General features: G+C 47.1%; 1 protein-coding gene across 1 annotated transcript in view; it reads left to right on the top strand.

Annotated features, from left to right (window-relative positions):
- The window catches only part of tcf4 (transcription factor 4), a 181,827-nt gene that overhangs the window by 370 nt on the left and 166,457 nt on the right, over positions 1-15,000 (top strand). Inside the window, 1 exon segment of the mRNA XM_030085513.1 lies at positions 5,625-5,697. Within this exon segment, the coding sequence (XP_029941373.1) occupies positions 5,625-5,697 (73 nt within the window).

Raw genomic sequence — 15,000 nt, 5'->3', positions numbered from 1 at the left:
GCGCCTCCCTTTGCGCACCGGCAGCTTCACACTCCAGCTCTCCTCAACTGTTTAATCATAACTTTCATGTTTTCTCTAACTTGTAAATTGGGGGGGGGGGGGGTGAAGTGCACTACTGTTGGTTTATTTTGTGCGTGTGTGTGCTGTGTTAATTTCTTTGCTTGTGTGTGCAGAGAATTTGTGATGCTGCATTAGTAATTTTGTTGTCTTGTAGATGCGAAACAGCGATTTGAAAATGTTCCCAACATCCATGGTAGTATATCTCATTTTAAGTCCTTTTTTTCCTGTCATGTTTAAGCCTGATAATTATTATAATTATTATTGTTGTTGATGTTGTTGTTGATAGGATTTAGATGATATTTCTGTGTGTGAGTTTCCAGGCTGCTCCATGCAATCTGCAACTAAATTAAAACAAAGAAAGAAAGAAAGAGAGGAACAGGCTCGATGCAGAGGCATGAACCTGCAGCCCTGCTTTAAATGACCAAACTCCGTGACTCCCACTTTAAAAAAAAAAAAAAAAAAAAAAAAAAAAAAGTTTGCGCATGTGTGTGTGCGTGTGTTTTCCTGCAGGAAACAGGCTCTCCGCTCCCGGCAGTGTTTTCTCTGCTTCTCCTCCTCTGGGAGAGGAGGAGGAATTAAAAAAGAAAGAAAGAAAGAAAAAAAAATAAATCTGAAACACCCAAAATGCAGAAAGAGAGCGAGAAAAAAACCAGACTTGTTTAAAACCTGCTGTGAAAAGAGGGAAAAGCTGCGTGTGTGTGTGTGTGAGGCCTGCTCTGCAGCCGAGCTGTCAGGGAACAAAAAGCTCCACCAGAGCGCCCACAGCAAATACCCTCCTCACGCCGCTGCATGTGACGAGGCGTGTGCAGGTGGAGAACGGGTCAGGGCGGAGCGGCGCCGAGGCCTGCTCCGGATCTGCAGGACGACCCCGAGCGGCCTCGCCGAACACGCCGCCGCCTCACACCTCACGCCGTCTGCACATCCTCAAATCAAAAACACTGCCAGCTCGTGCACGTGCACGCCCGGCACGTGTTCGCCACATCGGTTCGGAAACCCATTCAGAATCAGGAGTCATTCTATCACACACACATACACACACACACACACACACACACACACACACCTTGATCGGTGCAGGCTGTATTGATATTTCTCCTGAAAAAGAAGCTAATTGAACAGATGTTTAAATGTCCAACGGCGTAACCACAAACGCTTCCCTGCTCTGATCTCCTGCATTTGATCTGGAATGCAGCACTTTGCTTTATTGGGAATATCAGTTTCATGAAAGCGGCACAGCGTTCTTCTGTCTCCACTGCCTGACATTCCCAGGAGCATTCTGTCTCTGTAGTGTCTAAAAAAAATAGAAAAAGGAAGTTTATTTTACTGTGTAGGGAATCTGTTTATCAGCATCTGCATTCATTGTGTTTTATATTTACACCTTTTGACATTTTCAAGTCATTCTCACAGTTTTTGTGCATAAAAAAGGCTTGAATTCCATTTAGATCCATTTAGATTTAAAAAAAAATCTCTAATTTCATTTTTTTGGTCAAACTTCATCCTGATGCCTCCTGAGTGGGATCAGTTCCTCTTCATATCAGGATCCAGCCTGAGGACCATCACTGAATATCATCTTTTTCTACCCTTCAGATTGGTCAAGTCAGAATCGATCGATCGGCTGCTGTCAAAACAGCTAAAGTGAAGAAAGGCTTTCCAGCTTTCTGTTGTCTGAGAGAGGATCAGTACAGTAGAATCACTCTTAAAATAATAAAATCACAATTCGTTCTTAATGAGGAGACACAGGCACACCATTAAAGTCATATTTCATTAAACATGTAAAATAATTTGGTGTAACAACAAAAAAAGAGGCAGATATTCGTTCTTTGTATTTATATTTCCACATGTTGAAGCTGATTTTCACCAGTGTTAACACACTGTTGGTCAAGTTCGCCTTGAAAAATGTGAGGTTTCAGTATTTTTCCAGTTTTTGTATTTTAACAGTTCAGCATTTCCTAGTTCATTAAAATAATTAGATTTTACTGCAAAACTTTGGCTCATAATGCAGATTTTATTATTATTATTTTTTTTTTTGCATATTTACAGTAGGATCAATGTTTCAGCATTTCAGTGGCACACACACACACACACACACACCCACACACACACACACACACACACACACACACACACACACACACACACACACACACACCCACACACACACAGCATGGAGTCCAGGTCCCTGATCTGTTTGACTGACAGGACTGACTGGACGTCCACAGAAACCAAAATAAAAGCTTTTCAGGGAAATTCATGAAGTTTAAACCTAAATAACATTTAGTTTTTCATTCTTCTGTATTTTGTGTTCATGTTTTTTTTCTTTTGTTACATCCTTTGATAATCTCACTCTTTGTGTGAAGTAACAATTGAAAAAAAGGCACGTTGTGTTGTTGTGGCTCAGAAACATGAACCGGTTTTTTGTTTCTTGTGTATTTGTGGTTACACCTTTTGACATTTTCTTAAAGGTGGAAAAAAACCCCCAAATAAAATCTCAACATTCTCTTTGAAATTCTTGATTTGGTCACAAACATCCTACATCTGTGGAGAAGCTTCTAATGAAAAGCATTTTAACAGACAGAGAAAAGGCTCAATGAATTTAAAAAATGAGATATTTAAGAATATAATAATACACGTAAGAGCAATAATAATGGCAAATCCCTTTTTAAAATGAAAACAGACTGATTGAACCAATTACTTGGGCTAATGCTATTTTCCTTATGTATAAATAATCCCTGTCAAAAAGCTTTTGTCCTGCATGAATATTGAATCGGGCTGCATGGTTCTGTTATTATAGGTGTTAAATATTCACAAACAATCTGAGTCACTCTATTAAATAATGGACACTTGTTAGATGTGCGCGCGTTTTAAATAAAGCTAAATTGGGCTGATTTCCGTCCCGTATCTCTGCGCGATCTTCAAACAAAGGAGGGCAGCGGCGGCGGCGGCGGCGGCGCGAACGCAGCTCCTCTCATTACCGACGCAGGCCCAGCGCTAATTTATGCGATCATCTGTCTGCACGCGCCCACGAGCGGTTCGGCTGGGATATCGACAGAACCCCCCCCCCCCCCACCCACCCACACACACACTCACACACACACTCACACACACACACACACACACTCACACACTCACACACACACCAGCCTTTCCCCTCGCCGATAATCTGCGTTCCGTCTCGGTTTGCCTTCCTCCCGTCGTGCTGCAGGCCTCCGACGGATCGGCCGCTCGCCGTGGAAGTTCGCTCCGAACGTTAAAGCCCGACGCGTCGAGGCTTCCCCTCAGCCGCCAGAGGTTATCTCCCCGGCTCAGAGCGAGCGGAGCGTTCCGGCGGCTCCGCGGCAGGACTCAGCGTTCAGCCTCCGTCTTGACGTGGCCTCCATTTTCCTGTAGATGTGCAGAGCAGATGGCAACTAGTTCTGATGATTATCTCATATGTTTAAGTCAGATACGAAGTGGATACGGAGTGTTTCATTCCAAAATAAGCCGCCCGACATTTGGCAAACTCGACACTTTAGGATGAGAACACATTTTTCTGGGAGTTGAGCAGGTGATTCCAGCCATTCGGTTTATTTTTCACAGATGCTGAATGTGGAATCTGAGTTCTTTCTGTTTCATTTGAAAAAAAGAAAAGAAAATTTCCTCAGTGTTTTGGAAGATGAACTGTTGAGATGCGATGGCTCGGGCTGGGTATCGAACGAGACGTCGAGATATTGACACCAGGCTGGAGACTGTCCGGTACCGAGAGGTACCGAGAGGGTCCAATCAGACGATAAACCCAATCCAGATTATCTGATGAAGCCTCTTCTCACGCTCTCGTCAAATGGTGTAACTACAAAACCTTGAGACATATCCACATTTCACTGCTTCCCCTTCTTTATCCCGAGTCCAGCTGTTGGGCTTGTGCTGCTAAAGTTGAATAATACAGAGCGCTACTGGTGAAGGATTCTGGATATTCCCAAAAATGATCAGTCTTACGAAGGCCTGAAGCCGTTCAAACGTCTTCATCAGGAATCTGTAAAGAACTGGACCCGGTCAGCAGGACTTGGTGTGGAGACGCCGGCAGACGTCCTGCTGACCCGATTCAGCGTCTTTGATTTGCCTGGATAAATAAGACTGTCTTCAACACTTAAGACCATAAATTATTCCAGTTTTCATTCTTCTTTTGCCTTCACTGAATCAGAAACGGCGACAGACAAACACGTAGTGGAACAGCTGGACCTATGGAAAGACCCACCAGCTGATCAGGACCTGGTTTTGACTTGCCTCTTTCTGACTCTGGACTTGACGTTGAATTGGACCCGTGACGTGAATCTGGTTCTGTCCATCAGTAGGACACTTTACCTTCCTCTTCTCGTCCGCTCACACACATAACCACAACACTGGGGAAACGATTCAGTTTGCAGCAATCGTGTCTGATTATAGAAACATTTTGAACTTTGGCCTTGTGACTGTTGATCCCTAATCTGCTCCTGCCGGTTTACATGACCTTGCCTGAATCGACTCTGACCCTAATGTAGGACTTACTGAGTATCTGATAAGTACATGTGGACTAGGATTACTTTCTGTTTTCAGATTTTACCTCCAGTTGTTTGATTTTGCGTTTGTCTTCTGATTTGTTGGACCTCTTCATGACTCTTGACCCAGAACACCATCGATTCCTGTTGGTCTTGATTTGTGACCATGTGGATCTGTCCGTGACTCAGTCTACCGTCAGGACCAGACTCTGGACCTGCGGCTGTTTGGACTTCGTTTGGAGGTTACCATCTGAGTTGACGGTTCCACGTCTCAGAACCTTGATGTTTGCCTGTGAGACCTCACCCTTGATGGACTCCAGTTGGGATTTGACCTTGACCTGACTCTTGTGGGAACGGACCGTGCTCTTCTCTGCTAAATGGTGTCCAGACCAGACTCTGGACAGTCTTTCACTTGGACCCGAGTCTGGACCGAACTGAACTCTGGACCACTGACCTGGATTTTGCTTTTCCTTCGTTACTTGACTTGGATTCTTGATGCTGGCCTTGACTTTAAACTTGTTGGACATCCCTAGCCGTCTTGATTCAAACGCAACATTTCAGTGTTTTGCATCTGAACGAAGACGCAGTTTCACCTCAGTCGGCTTCGTCGCTCACGCTCAAATTTGTAATTAGTTTTCCTTCTCAAAATTAACAATTTTACATGAGCTCGCTCGATGTATTCCTACCAAAAAACAGCCAAACGATATTCGGCATGCAAAACGAGGCTTTATTTTAGTTTCAAAAGAAAAGCAGAGGATACCCAGCCCCAGTCACACTGTTCAAAATCCAAAGTTTCCTTCCAAAACACAAAAACCGGGCATCTGAAAGTGAAACAGAGCGCTTTAATAAGACACAAAAACAAACCAAAACATGTCACCGTGACATCTCTGTGAATAGTTTGCTGATGGGATCCAGCGGAACGGGGGCCGAGTGTTGCTGTGGCGTTTTGGAATGAAGCTCTCGGAGAGTAACTGATGTCTGAGTAGAGCAGAGTGTTGGTGCCTCGCTGTGTCAGTGCTCTCCGAGGTAATGTGCGCTCTGTTTGTCTTGTAGATGTTTTCCCCTCCTGTTAGCAGTGGAAAGAACGGGCCGACCTCCCTGGGGAGCGGACATTTCTCCGGCTCAAGTACGTCAGCTTTCTTTTCCCTTTTTTTTTTCTTCTCCTTCTCTTCCTCCTCCTCTTCCTCTCTCTGCCTGCAGTCCCTCCTCTCACACCTGCTCTCTGCTGCTTCGCTTGCTGTTTGAATCTTCCTGTGTTCAGTCCATGTTCTGTACATGCAGATGCCGAGTTGTTGATTTGTCTGCGGTTTTGCCTCGTCGGTCTTTTTTTTTTTTTTTTTTTTTTTTTTGGATTTAAAGAGACTAAAAATGTCTTTTGAGTGTGTGCTTCCTGGTTCAGCTTCCCTGCTTCGTGTATCTCACGCTGCATCGGTTCAGTTTGATTATCGGGCTTTGATTGTGCATTAGTTGATGTGTTAAAGTGTGTTTTATGAACAAATGGAGGAATTGCCGTCTGCAGAATCCAATCAACATGAACGCTGAGTTGGAGCTATGTTAGCGGTAAAGTTGTGTTTCCAGCAGCTAACATTGAAACTCTGAGCAGACTTCCTGTTTGTTGATTTGACGCTGTGACTCCTTCCTGTCTGTGTCTGCGGTGTTTCCTGGAATCTGGTGGCTTTGACAGCAAGATGTCGGAAAAATGACGGGAACGTTTAGCCTCACATGGACGACAAGCTAGCGGTGGTTAATTACGGTGTTGGCAACATCTACTGGCTCCTGATGGAGACAGTTTATAGACCAGTGAGTGGGAAACATGCAGCTTTACAGCTTTGTGTATGAAATTTGACACAATGTGAACCTTTTCTTTTGTAGTTTTTTAGAATTAGTCGCACTGGAGCTGATTCATCTGATTGAAAATTGCTGACTCATCTGGACTCGACTGCACCCGCCGTGGCGTTTGTTACTCACCTGCTCAGGTTGACAAAGTAGATCCCTCTTTGTCCAGAAAATTCACCCGTCCGCTAATTTTACATGTTCATGACGTTCAGGAAGTTCCGAGTTTCGGCTTCCGTGAAGTGAAACTAAAACCTCAGTGAAGCGGTTTGACGGTGATGAATGTCACGACATGCAGCTAACTCCACATGTGCAGGAGTTTAAGGACAGGCTGCAGGGGAATCGACTTGATTCAGGTGGACAGGAGGATGAGGGAGTCGGATGGATTCCCATCACTGCAGCTATCGATGAGCGGAAGCTAGCATGAAATGGCTAAAACAGTCGTAATCACACCCATTTCTTCTCATTGGACGTGTCTGAGAAGCATTGAAAGGCCTTGAAAAGGCATTTATGTGGACTTTATGCTGATCTTGGAGGTAGAGTTTGAAATATTGTCGTTCAAAAAACATTTAAAAGTTTAATTATTTCGGTGACCGGCCTGTTTTGAAAGACAGAGCCGGTCAAATGTTGCATACTGCTCCTTTAAACCAACTGAACAGGACAAAACTAGTCTGGTGGGAAGATTGAGCCTTGTTTTGCGCTCATTGGTGGATTGTCGCTTGCTAGCAAGGCTAACAGCTTGTCTGGCGTTGCCGAAACTCTGAAGGTTTCCATGAAGAGTCCGTCCATCTTTAGCTTCTGAACTCTGAGCGACAGATACAACGCCAAGCGTCTTCTCGCCGTTTATTGATCAGATCTTTTTGTGTGCGTCGCCCTTTTAACTGCATTTATCAGCGCCGGCGGCGGAACGCGCCATGTTGGATCTCCTCTCTACGATCAGGCTGCATCGTTTCCCGTGAAGCCGGTTCACCGGGCGGCCCGTGGCTCCTGGACGGCTGAAAGCGCCGTTGGGAAGCCATTTTGTTGGCTGGCTGGATGAGCGAGGGAGGCGGCGAGGCGGCGAGGCGTCTTCTTTGTTGCCGGTTGTTGCTGTTGGAGCTCTGCGGTGTCAGGATGTCGCTTCCTCCCGTGCCGTGCATACAAATGGAGGACGACGGCGACAAATGTTACCGTTTTGTCTCGAGAAAAGCAAACGGATTTAGAGGAATTTGTCGCGGTTGTTCGGCCGCAGGTTTGCTGCTTCTTCACGTCGGGATTGTTGCTTTTTTTTTTTTTTTTTTTTTTTTTTGTCCTTTTGATACAGGAACACGCAGTGGTGTCACACACACACTTATCCCCCTACACAAATCACACTCTGTGTTGGGTGCACACACTTCTGAACACTCAACACACACACCACACACACACACACACACACACACACACACACACACACACACACACACACACACACACACACACACACACACACACACTCACACACACACACACATGCTCTGTTCACCCCTGCTGTGGCTTTCTGCAGGCCTCGGCATTTTGATGAGCCTGGTGCTGTTTGTGAATGCAGCTAATTAGAACTCTATAGACCCACACAACCATGAGAGCAGCGCTTCCCAAAGGCTGGAGCGAGACCCCGGGGCGGGACGTGCCGACACGGAGCAGGGCCGCCGCCGCCACCTGCTTCAGCTCACACGTCGGGATTTGGACGCTCTTGAGTCTGTACATTTGTGAATGTGTTTGGATGAAGCCTGCAGACTGGAGTCGAGTCAGGAGGCGCTGACTGTCGGCATTGTGGGTGTTTTTTTTTTTTTTTTTTGAAAGAAAACTGGAAAACCCTTGAAAATTCCACTCATGCACAGAGAGAACATGCAAACTGCACACAGACAGGACCCGGATCTACTACAATATCTACTATAATCTGTGAGCTTCTGCCTGATTGCAACGAATCCTGGATCCTGTGTGCAGATCACTGTGTGTGCAGGACCTCTACAATCGGCCATGTTCTTCCTATTAACATGCAGTATGATGGATTTGTAAATTGTCGGTAAATATGAACCGCCGGCTCTCGCTCTTATCAGAAAACAAGCATACTTGAACGTATTCTGGTTTCTGAGTCCTACAGCATGAAACACAGAGCTGGAATGAACGGATTTCACACCACTTGGATGTGAAGTTTTACTTCAGTACTATCTTTTATAGCACAGATCTCTTTTAAATGCAATTTTTTGTTGGTTGTAAATCGTGGCACACGCTTTCCTGCGTCAATGACTGATTTAGAAATGTCGTAAAAATGTGATTAAAGTCAGCGGGTAACTGTAGGAAGGATACCTGAATGTCTGATTTTTGGAATTATCCACGGAAGCTTTTGAACGTAGATTTCGTTTGACAGCGAGATGTAAAACCCAGCAGCTCTCCACAGCCTTCACATTTACCTCGTACGTTCTCACTGATACGCCAGCGCAGACGCTCGCCGACATAAAGGACGCACGGCGCGCGCAACGGGCCGAGCTTGCCAAACAGGGCTTTAGAAGACAACATCAACAGAAAAGATTGAGGCTGTAATAGGGACAAGAGCCGGGATGAAAGCACCAAAAGGCACGAGTGTTGTGTAAAAATACCTCCTCAGTCAGACTGAAGCCGGGGACTAAAAATACGTTCCAGGATATGCTTTATCTGATGCTTTTGAGGATAAGGAGTGACATTTCCCCCCCCGAACGTGTCTTCACGCAGCGGCTGAATGCTGAAATGACAGCCTTCACACAATCCCCTGAATGCCTCCCGCCTTTTGAAGCGCCGCCGCGCCGCCGCCGCCGCGCTCCCCGTAAGCCCCGCCGCTTTCCTGGCCGCACATCTCACCTTCCAAACCGCCGACAAGCTTCCAAAGACATAAACGTCCCGGCTGACACGCTCAGCCCACGGTCATCACCGACAGGAAGTGGATTAGGCGCTTTAATTATTGAGAGATTTCGCTCCTTGTTGTTGTTTATTTCGGGATCATCCCTGGAAAGATAAAGCACACTTCAAACTCTGTGTGTGTTTCTAATCTCCTCCTGGATGAAGCCGCCGAGCAGAGCGGCTTCTCTCCGCCGCCGCCGCTCGTCTATTTCAGGTCTTGGCTGCTTTGGCTGTTTTCCTCTTTTAAAAAAAAACAAAAAACGCAGTTTGAACCCCTCAGATCCGCCGTTCGTCTCCCTGTCGGCGGCGCTGGAGGCAGACCGGCGTGGACGTCCAGGGACGAAGGAGGGACGACCGGACAGAGCAGGACGGAGCGAGAGCACTCAGAGGACGGAAAGACAGGGAGGATGTGGGGAAGACATGAAAAAGATGGATGGAAGGAGGAAGCTGGAGGAAGGAAGAGAAGGAACAATCAGGAGGAAATGGAAAACCGACGAGAGAGACGACGGGCAAAAAGAAAGTAAGAAAGAAAGAAAGAAAGAGTTTTCTTCCCTAAAGGTGGAAGAAAAGTACGATTACAGGAAAAGAAAACAAGTTACTGGTTGAATAATAAAGGATGAATAAATGAGGATAAAGGAACGAGGGAGCAATTAATGAAAGACAGAGCAATACTGAAGGAACACCAGAGAAGAGAAAGTTAGGAGAGAAAAAGAGAGCGAGAAGATGAAAGTAAGGGGAAAAAAAGGAGGAAAGTTTTGTGATCGAATGATGTGAAAAAGAAGGAAAGAAGTAATGAAAGGTGAAACAAAGAAAAAAGGACAGAAAAAAGAGCAGATGTGAAGAGGAAGTAGAGAAGAAGTCATCCGAAAAAAGGAGAAAAGAAAGAAGAAGATGATGGCAATGAAAATAATGAACTGAAAACAGAAAGATGGAATAAAAATGAAATAGAGAAACGATGAAAGAAGAAGAGAGAAGGAGGGAAGAAGAGGGTCTAAAAGAAGAGACAGATTAAAGGAAGAAGAAGACAGTTCAGAGAAGGAAAGAGGGGAAGAGAACGGTGAATGAAAAGGAGAGAAACACATTTAAAAAGGCAGAAAAATGGAGAGAAAACAAGAATCTGAAGGAAATTGCATGTTTGAAAAGTGATGGAAGAATAAGAAATAAAGAAAAAACAGAGAAAGATCAAAAGAAAGAAACAGTTGAAGAGAGAAAAGGACGACTGTAAAACAGAAGCTAAAAGAAGAAAGGATGAAGGTAGAGGAGTGAAACAACAACCTGAAACTGGCTCACTTCCTGTTTGAAGCTCTGAAGTTCCTGTTAACAGAAATGAGCTGAAATCCGCTCCTGAACGCAGAGCTCGAATTTCCAAACAGCTGCAAACAGCTGGCGAGCGAAGAAAAGAACAGAGCAGGACGAAAGAAGCGTAACGGGACGAGGGACGTCCAGACGGAGTCTAAACCTGCAGCAGTTCCACTAAAAAACATCTGCAGCTGCAGCTTCAGCAGAGTTTCAGCCTTTTTTTGACTGAGCTGTGCAGCAAATAATCTTTTAAAGAAAGCTTTTTCTCCCAGCAGACCGTCAGCCAAGCTTAAGACATTTATTTAACTTCAGAAAACAGATGTGCTTTATTTGAACGACGCTGCTTTATGTTTTATATTTGAAGCAATATTGACGATAAAAAGTCACGATTAAACTGCTGAATGGCAAAACAAAGTAGCTCAACCTACAAAGAATATAAAAGCGGCGTTTTGGTCATTCTGAGCGTTTTGAAGGTTTTGCAGACAGTTGGTGTGAAGTTGTTAAAACTGGCTGATTCGTTGATGAAGGTCTGGGATGATCTGCGTCCTCTGGTGGGTTCCGGCCTTTCAGTCGAGCGGAGCGGCCTTCCAGTGGAGCAACTCAGGTCAGGTTCGTCTCGCAGTGGAACTCGCCGTTCGCAGAAACCGTCTAAATATACGACGGGGCTGAGAGAGAGAGAGAGAGAGAAATAAAAATCCTCACCAGTTTGGAAGCAAACACCAAATCAATTTATTTTATTTTCGTCCCTCCTTCCGCCTCTTCTTCCCTTTCTTGTCAGAAAGCGAAGACAAACGGCGGAGCCGCCGCCGCCGCTGCCAGCGCGCTTCACGCATTAGCGGAGAGATTTGGGCGCGGGCTGATAGAGCCCCGATGGCACGCCTGATTTTTGTTCCCCTAATTGGCATAGCTTATTAAGTCACAGTTCACAGCCGAGCAGAAAAAGAAGGGGGTGGCTTTAATAATATCCCCTCTGCCGTTTGATTTGACGCACTTGTACCGAGACAGATAACGCGGCGAGCGACGCCCCCGCCGCCACCCTCTTGTCTTTATTCAGTCAAATCTGCCTCCGTTCCGCCCGTCACTCAAACGGCGCCCGGCTGATCGCTTTCAAAATAGAGACGGAGAGCAGGAGCCGGTGGCTTAATGCCGCCGCCTCCCACCTTCGCTCTGCCTCGCACAAAAACAGCCAGCCATGCTCTTAATTGTGGCGCGGATTAGGGATTAATAGGCGTTTTTAGTCATAATGGCAAATATTATTAGCCCCATTTGCTTTTCTAATGCTAATAATGACTCTGCTAATAATGGCAGTGATTTCAAGGTTAGCGCCCGCGAGTGCTCCGCGCGGATTTGTGCGTTGTTTTTTTTTTTTTTTTTTTTCCTCTTTCCGCTTCTCTTTTTTTCCTGAAAGCTCAGGAGATTGACGTGCCGCTTGCTTCGCCGGGCCGGCTCGCTACCGAGTCGGAGCTCCATATGTTTTCCCCCCAGACGGAGCGGGGACGTGCCGAGCCGGGCCGGCCCGCTCGGCTCACACCGGTTTGTGGTTTCCAGTTTGGTTTTTGTGAATCCGACTTAAATCAAGCTGTTTTAAGTCCTGCTTGTCAACTTTTATCCCCCAGCGAGTCTCTCAGGCTCCTGCTGGGCTTTATTATCATCATTTATTTTGATTTTTTTTACAGAATCCAGGCTTTGGTTTCAGGTCAGTGTGACATTTTTCGGAGGGTTTGGAGTTCACGTTTCTGGGTCTCGGCTTCGTCGGTTGGCCCCGTTTGGTCCCTTTTGGCTTTGGTTGGCGCTAACCTCGGCACGGTTTACCTGCAGAACCAGGTCAGCGGCCGTGTTCTGACACCGTTAGCACCGACCTGCCCGAACGTCTCCCACCACCGCTCCACCGATGACGGTTCGTTAAAAGCCAATTCCACTCATCCTCCGTCGTTATTGTTTCCAGTCTATTCACACAAATGCCGGAGAGGTTTAGACTGCAGCGTTGTTCGCACAGAGCTGCGGGCGTTTTCGTAATGCTGCGCTACGGAAACTTTTTACCGAATTCCTGCCACCGAAGCAGAAATTATCGCCTCAACAAACGGCTGAAACACAAAGAACTGAACTTTCTCGCTCCTGGAAATGGGGCCAGAATTGATTGAAGTTGTAAACGTGTGATTTTCTGGCATTTTTCCAGGAAACGTTCCAACGTTTTGCCCACTTCTGCCCATAAAGCCAGCGCTTATGGACAGATGCCTCGTGCTTTCTGCACATCGGGACGTAAAAGCCGCGTTTGAACCGCGGTATGGAGCCTAAATGGTGCGTAGGTATAGCTCGTCAGATGTTTGGGATGAGCGCGTCGGCAGCGTTGTGTTACTTTGCGAAGCACTTTGTAACAAGTGGACTAAAGGTCGAGCGAGCGGCGGCGTTTAATTGCCGGTCTTCATCAGCTTTTGGCTGGCGCCGACGGTGGATGTTTTTAGGAGCATCTGTTGCGCACCTGCAGCCGGTTACCTGTCTGATTTGTATGCTCAAAGTATAAACCCGTCATTAGCTGCGCAGAGTGGCTGGAAGGCAGACAGCGAAATGAACGAGTGTTGTCTATACCGCTTCATAGGGTGAAGCCGAACGACATCCACATCAGCATATATTAATTTTCCTCATCGCTCCCAAGTCTTGATTGACTTGATTATCAGACTGAGCCGCCGCGCCTTTTCACCTGACATGATTACCGTGTGACTCGACGATCCCGCCAAGGTCGTTTCCATCGTAGTGTGTGAGGACAGCATTAGCCGGGTGGTCCGGAGCTTATCTTCACACCCTCCCCCAGTCTGCGTTCTGTTGAGGACGACGCTGGAAGCGTTCCTCAAAGATTGGGTTTGGATGCACATCTGTTACGCCTCGCATGGAGGACTTCTGAGACGGAACGTAAAGGACAGACGAATTTATCAAGACGGCAGCCATTTATTTTACAAGGGTGTTAAGAGAAGGTATCGGGGTGAACCAGACGCAGAAAAGAAGAAACAAACAGCCTCGTTTCTACAGTCCAAACCGGATCAGGTGGTTCCAATCGGCTCTGATCAAATCTTTCTACCAGTTCTTGATCCGAAACGACCGGGATGATCCAGGTCCTCCATCGGCCAAACGTATCGATATGTTCTAGAATAGTTCAGACTTCACAACACAGCAACTTCTCATGGGGTATAAATTTCAGCATTTCATGCCCCAAACAAGCAGCGGTTCTGTTGGTGCTTTATTCTGAAGCTGATTAGTGAACGGTAAACATCGGGGTGCTGGAGCTGTCAGTCTGAGCGGCGGTACTTAGCGTAAGTGCCGCTCCGCCAAAGCACAGCGTTCCATACCCGGAGTGGCTGCAGGCGGTGGTGGAGGCAGGAGCCGTTATTCACAGGTGGCTTTTGTCCTGCCTCTCTCGCCGACTCCTCGCCTCTCCTCCAATCAGCCGTAGGTGAGGCTGAAAAGCCTCGCCAGCCCCTCCGCGGCGGCGCCCGGTCCTCGCTGCGGCGGCGGCGGCCGGGCCTCCTCGTCGCCGGCGTAAACAGCCCCTCTTCTCCTCGCTCGGCGGTCGGTCGGTGACGTCGGCGAGGTGCCGCGCGATTCGGTCGCCCGCTCCCACACCTGTTCGCTCGCACGGGCGGCGGCGGCGGCGGCGGCGGCACAATCGCAGTCACCGAGCCTAATTACCCAGTCCTTAAAAAATAAAGAGACAGGGAACGTCAACCAGCCTGCCTGGCAATTACAGCGGCGCTCAACACCTCTCCGCAACAAACACCACTCCAATTAGAGGCAGCCAACTTATTCTGGGAGGCGGCGGCGTGTGTGTGTGTGTGTGTGTGTGTGTGTGTGTGTGTGTGTGTGCGTGCCTATGTGTGTGTGTGTTTATCCTTGTAAGTGCAAGTGTGTGACGAGCTAAATTGTTTTGGGAGTTTAATGTCGCCATCAAAACTTGTGTGTTTTTGGTGGCAGACGAGGGGTGTGTGTGTGTGTGTGTGTGTGTGTGTGTGTGTGTGAGGTTTCAGTGGAACCAGGAGAGGTGTGTTATGGCTGTTAATTGTGATCCACTCAGAACAGCTGATTCCTCCCACGTCTTCATCTTGTTTGCCTCTTCATCCTCCTCCATCACCCCTTCCTCACATCCTCCTCCTCCTCCTCCCTCCTCTTCCTGTCGTTCACCTTTCGGTCTTCCTGTCCTTCACCTTTCGGTCTTCCTGTCCTTCACCTTTCGGCCTTCCTGTCCTTCACCTTTCACTCTTCCTTCGCCCCACCTCCACTTCATTCCTCCATCACTTTCCTCCCGCCTGGATTCGGACGAGCGTCCTCCTCTGCTTCAGTTCCGTCTTCCCCTCATCGTTCCTCTTCCTCATCCTTCATCATGACTGTCATTTTCATCTCCCCCTCTTTCCTC

This window comes from Salarias fasciatus (genome assembly GCF_902148845.1).
Source record: "Salarias fasciatus chromosome 7 unlocalized genomic scaffold, fSalaFa1.1 super_scaffold_4, whole genome shotgun sequence".
Lineage (NCBI taxonomy): Eukaryota > Metazoa > Chordata > Actinopteri > Blenniiformes > Blenniidae > Salarias > Salarias fasciatus.
This window is presented reverse-complemented; position numbering and strand designations above follow the sequence as displayed.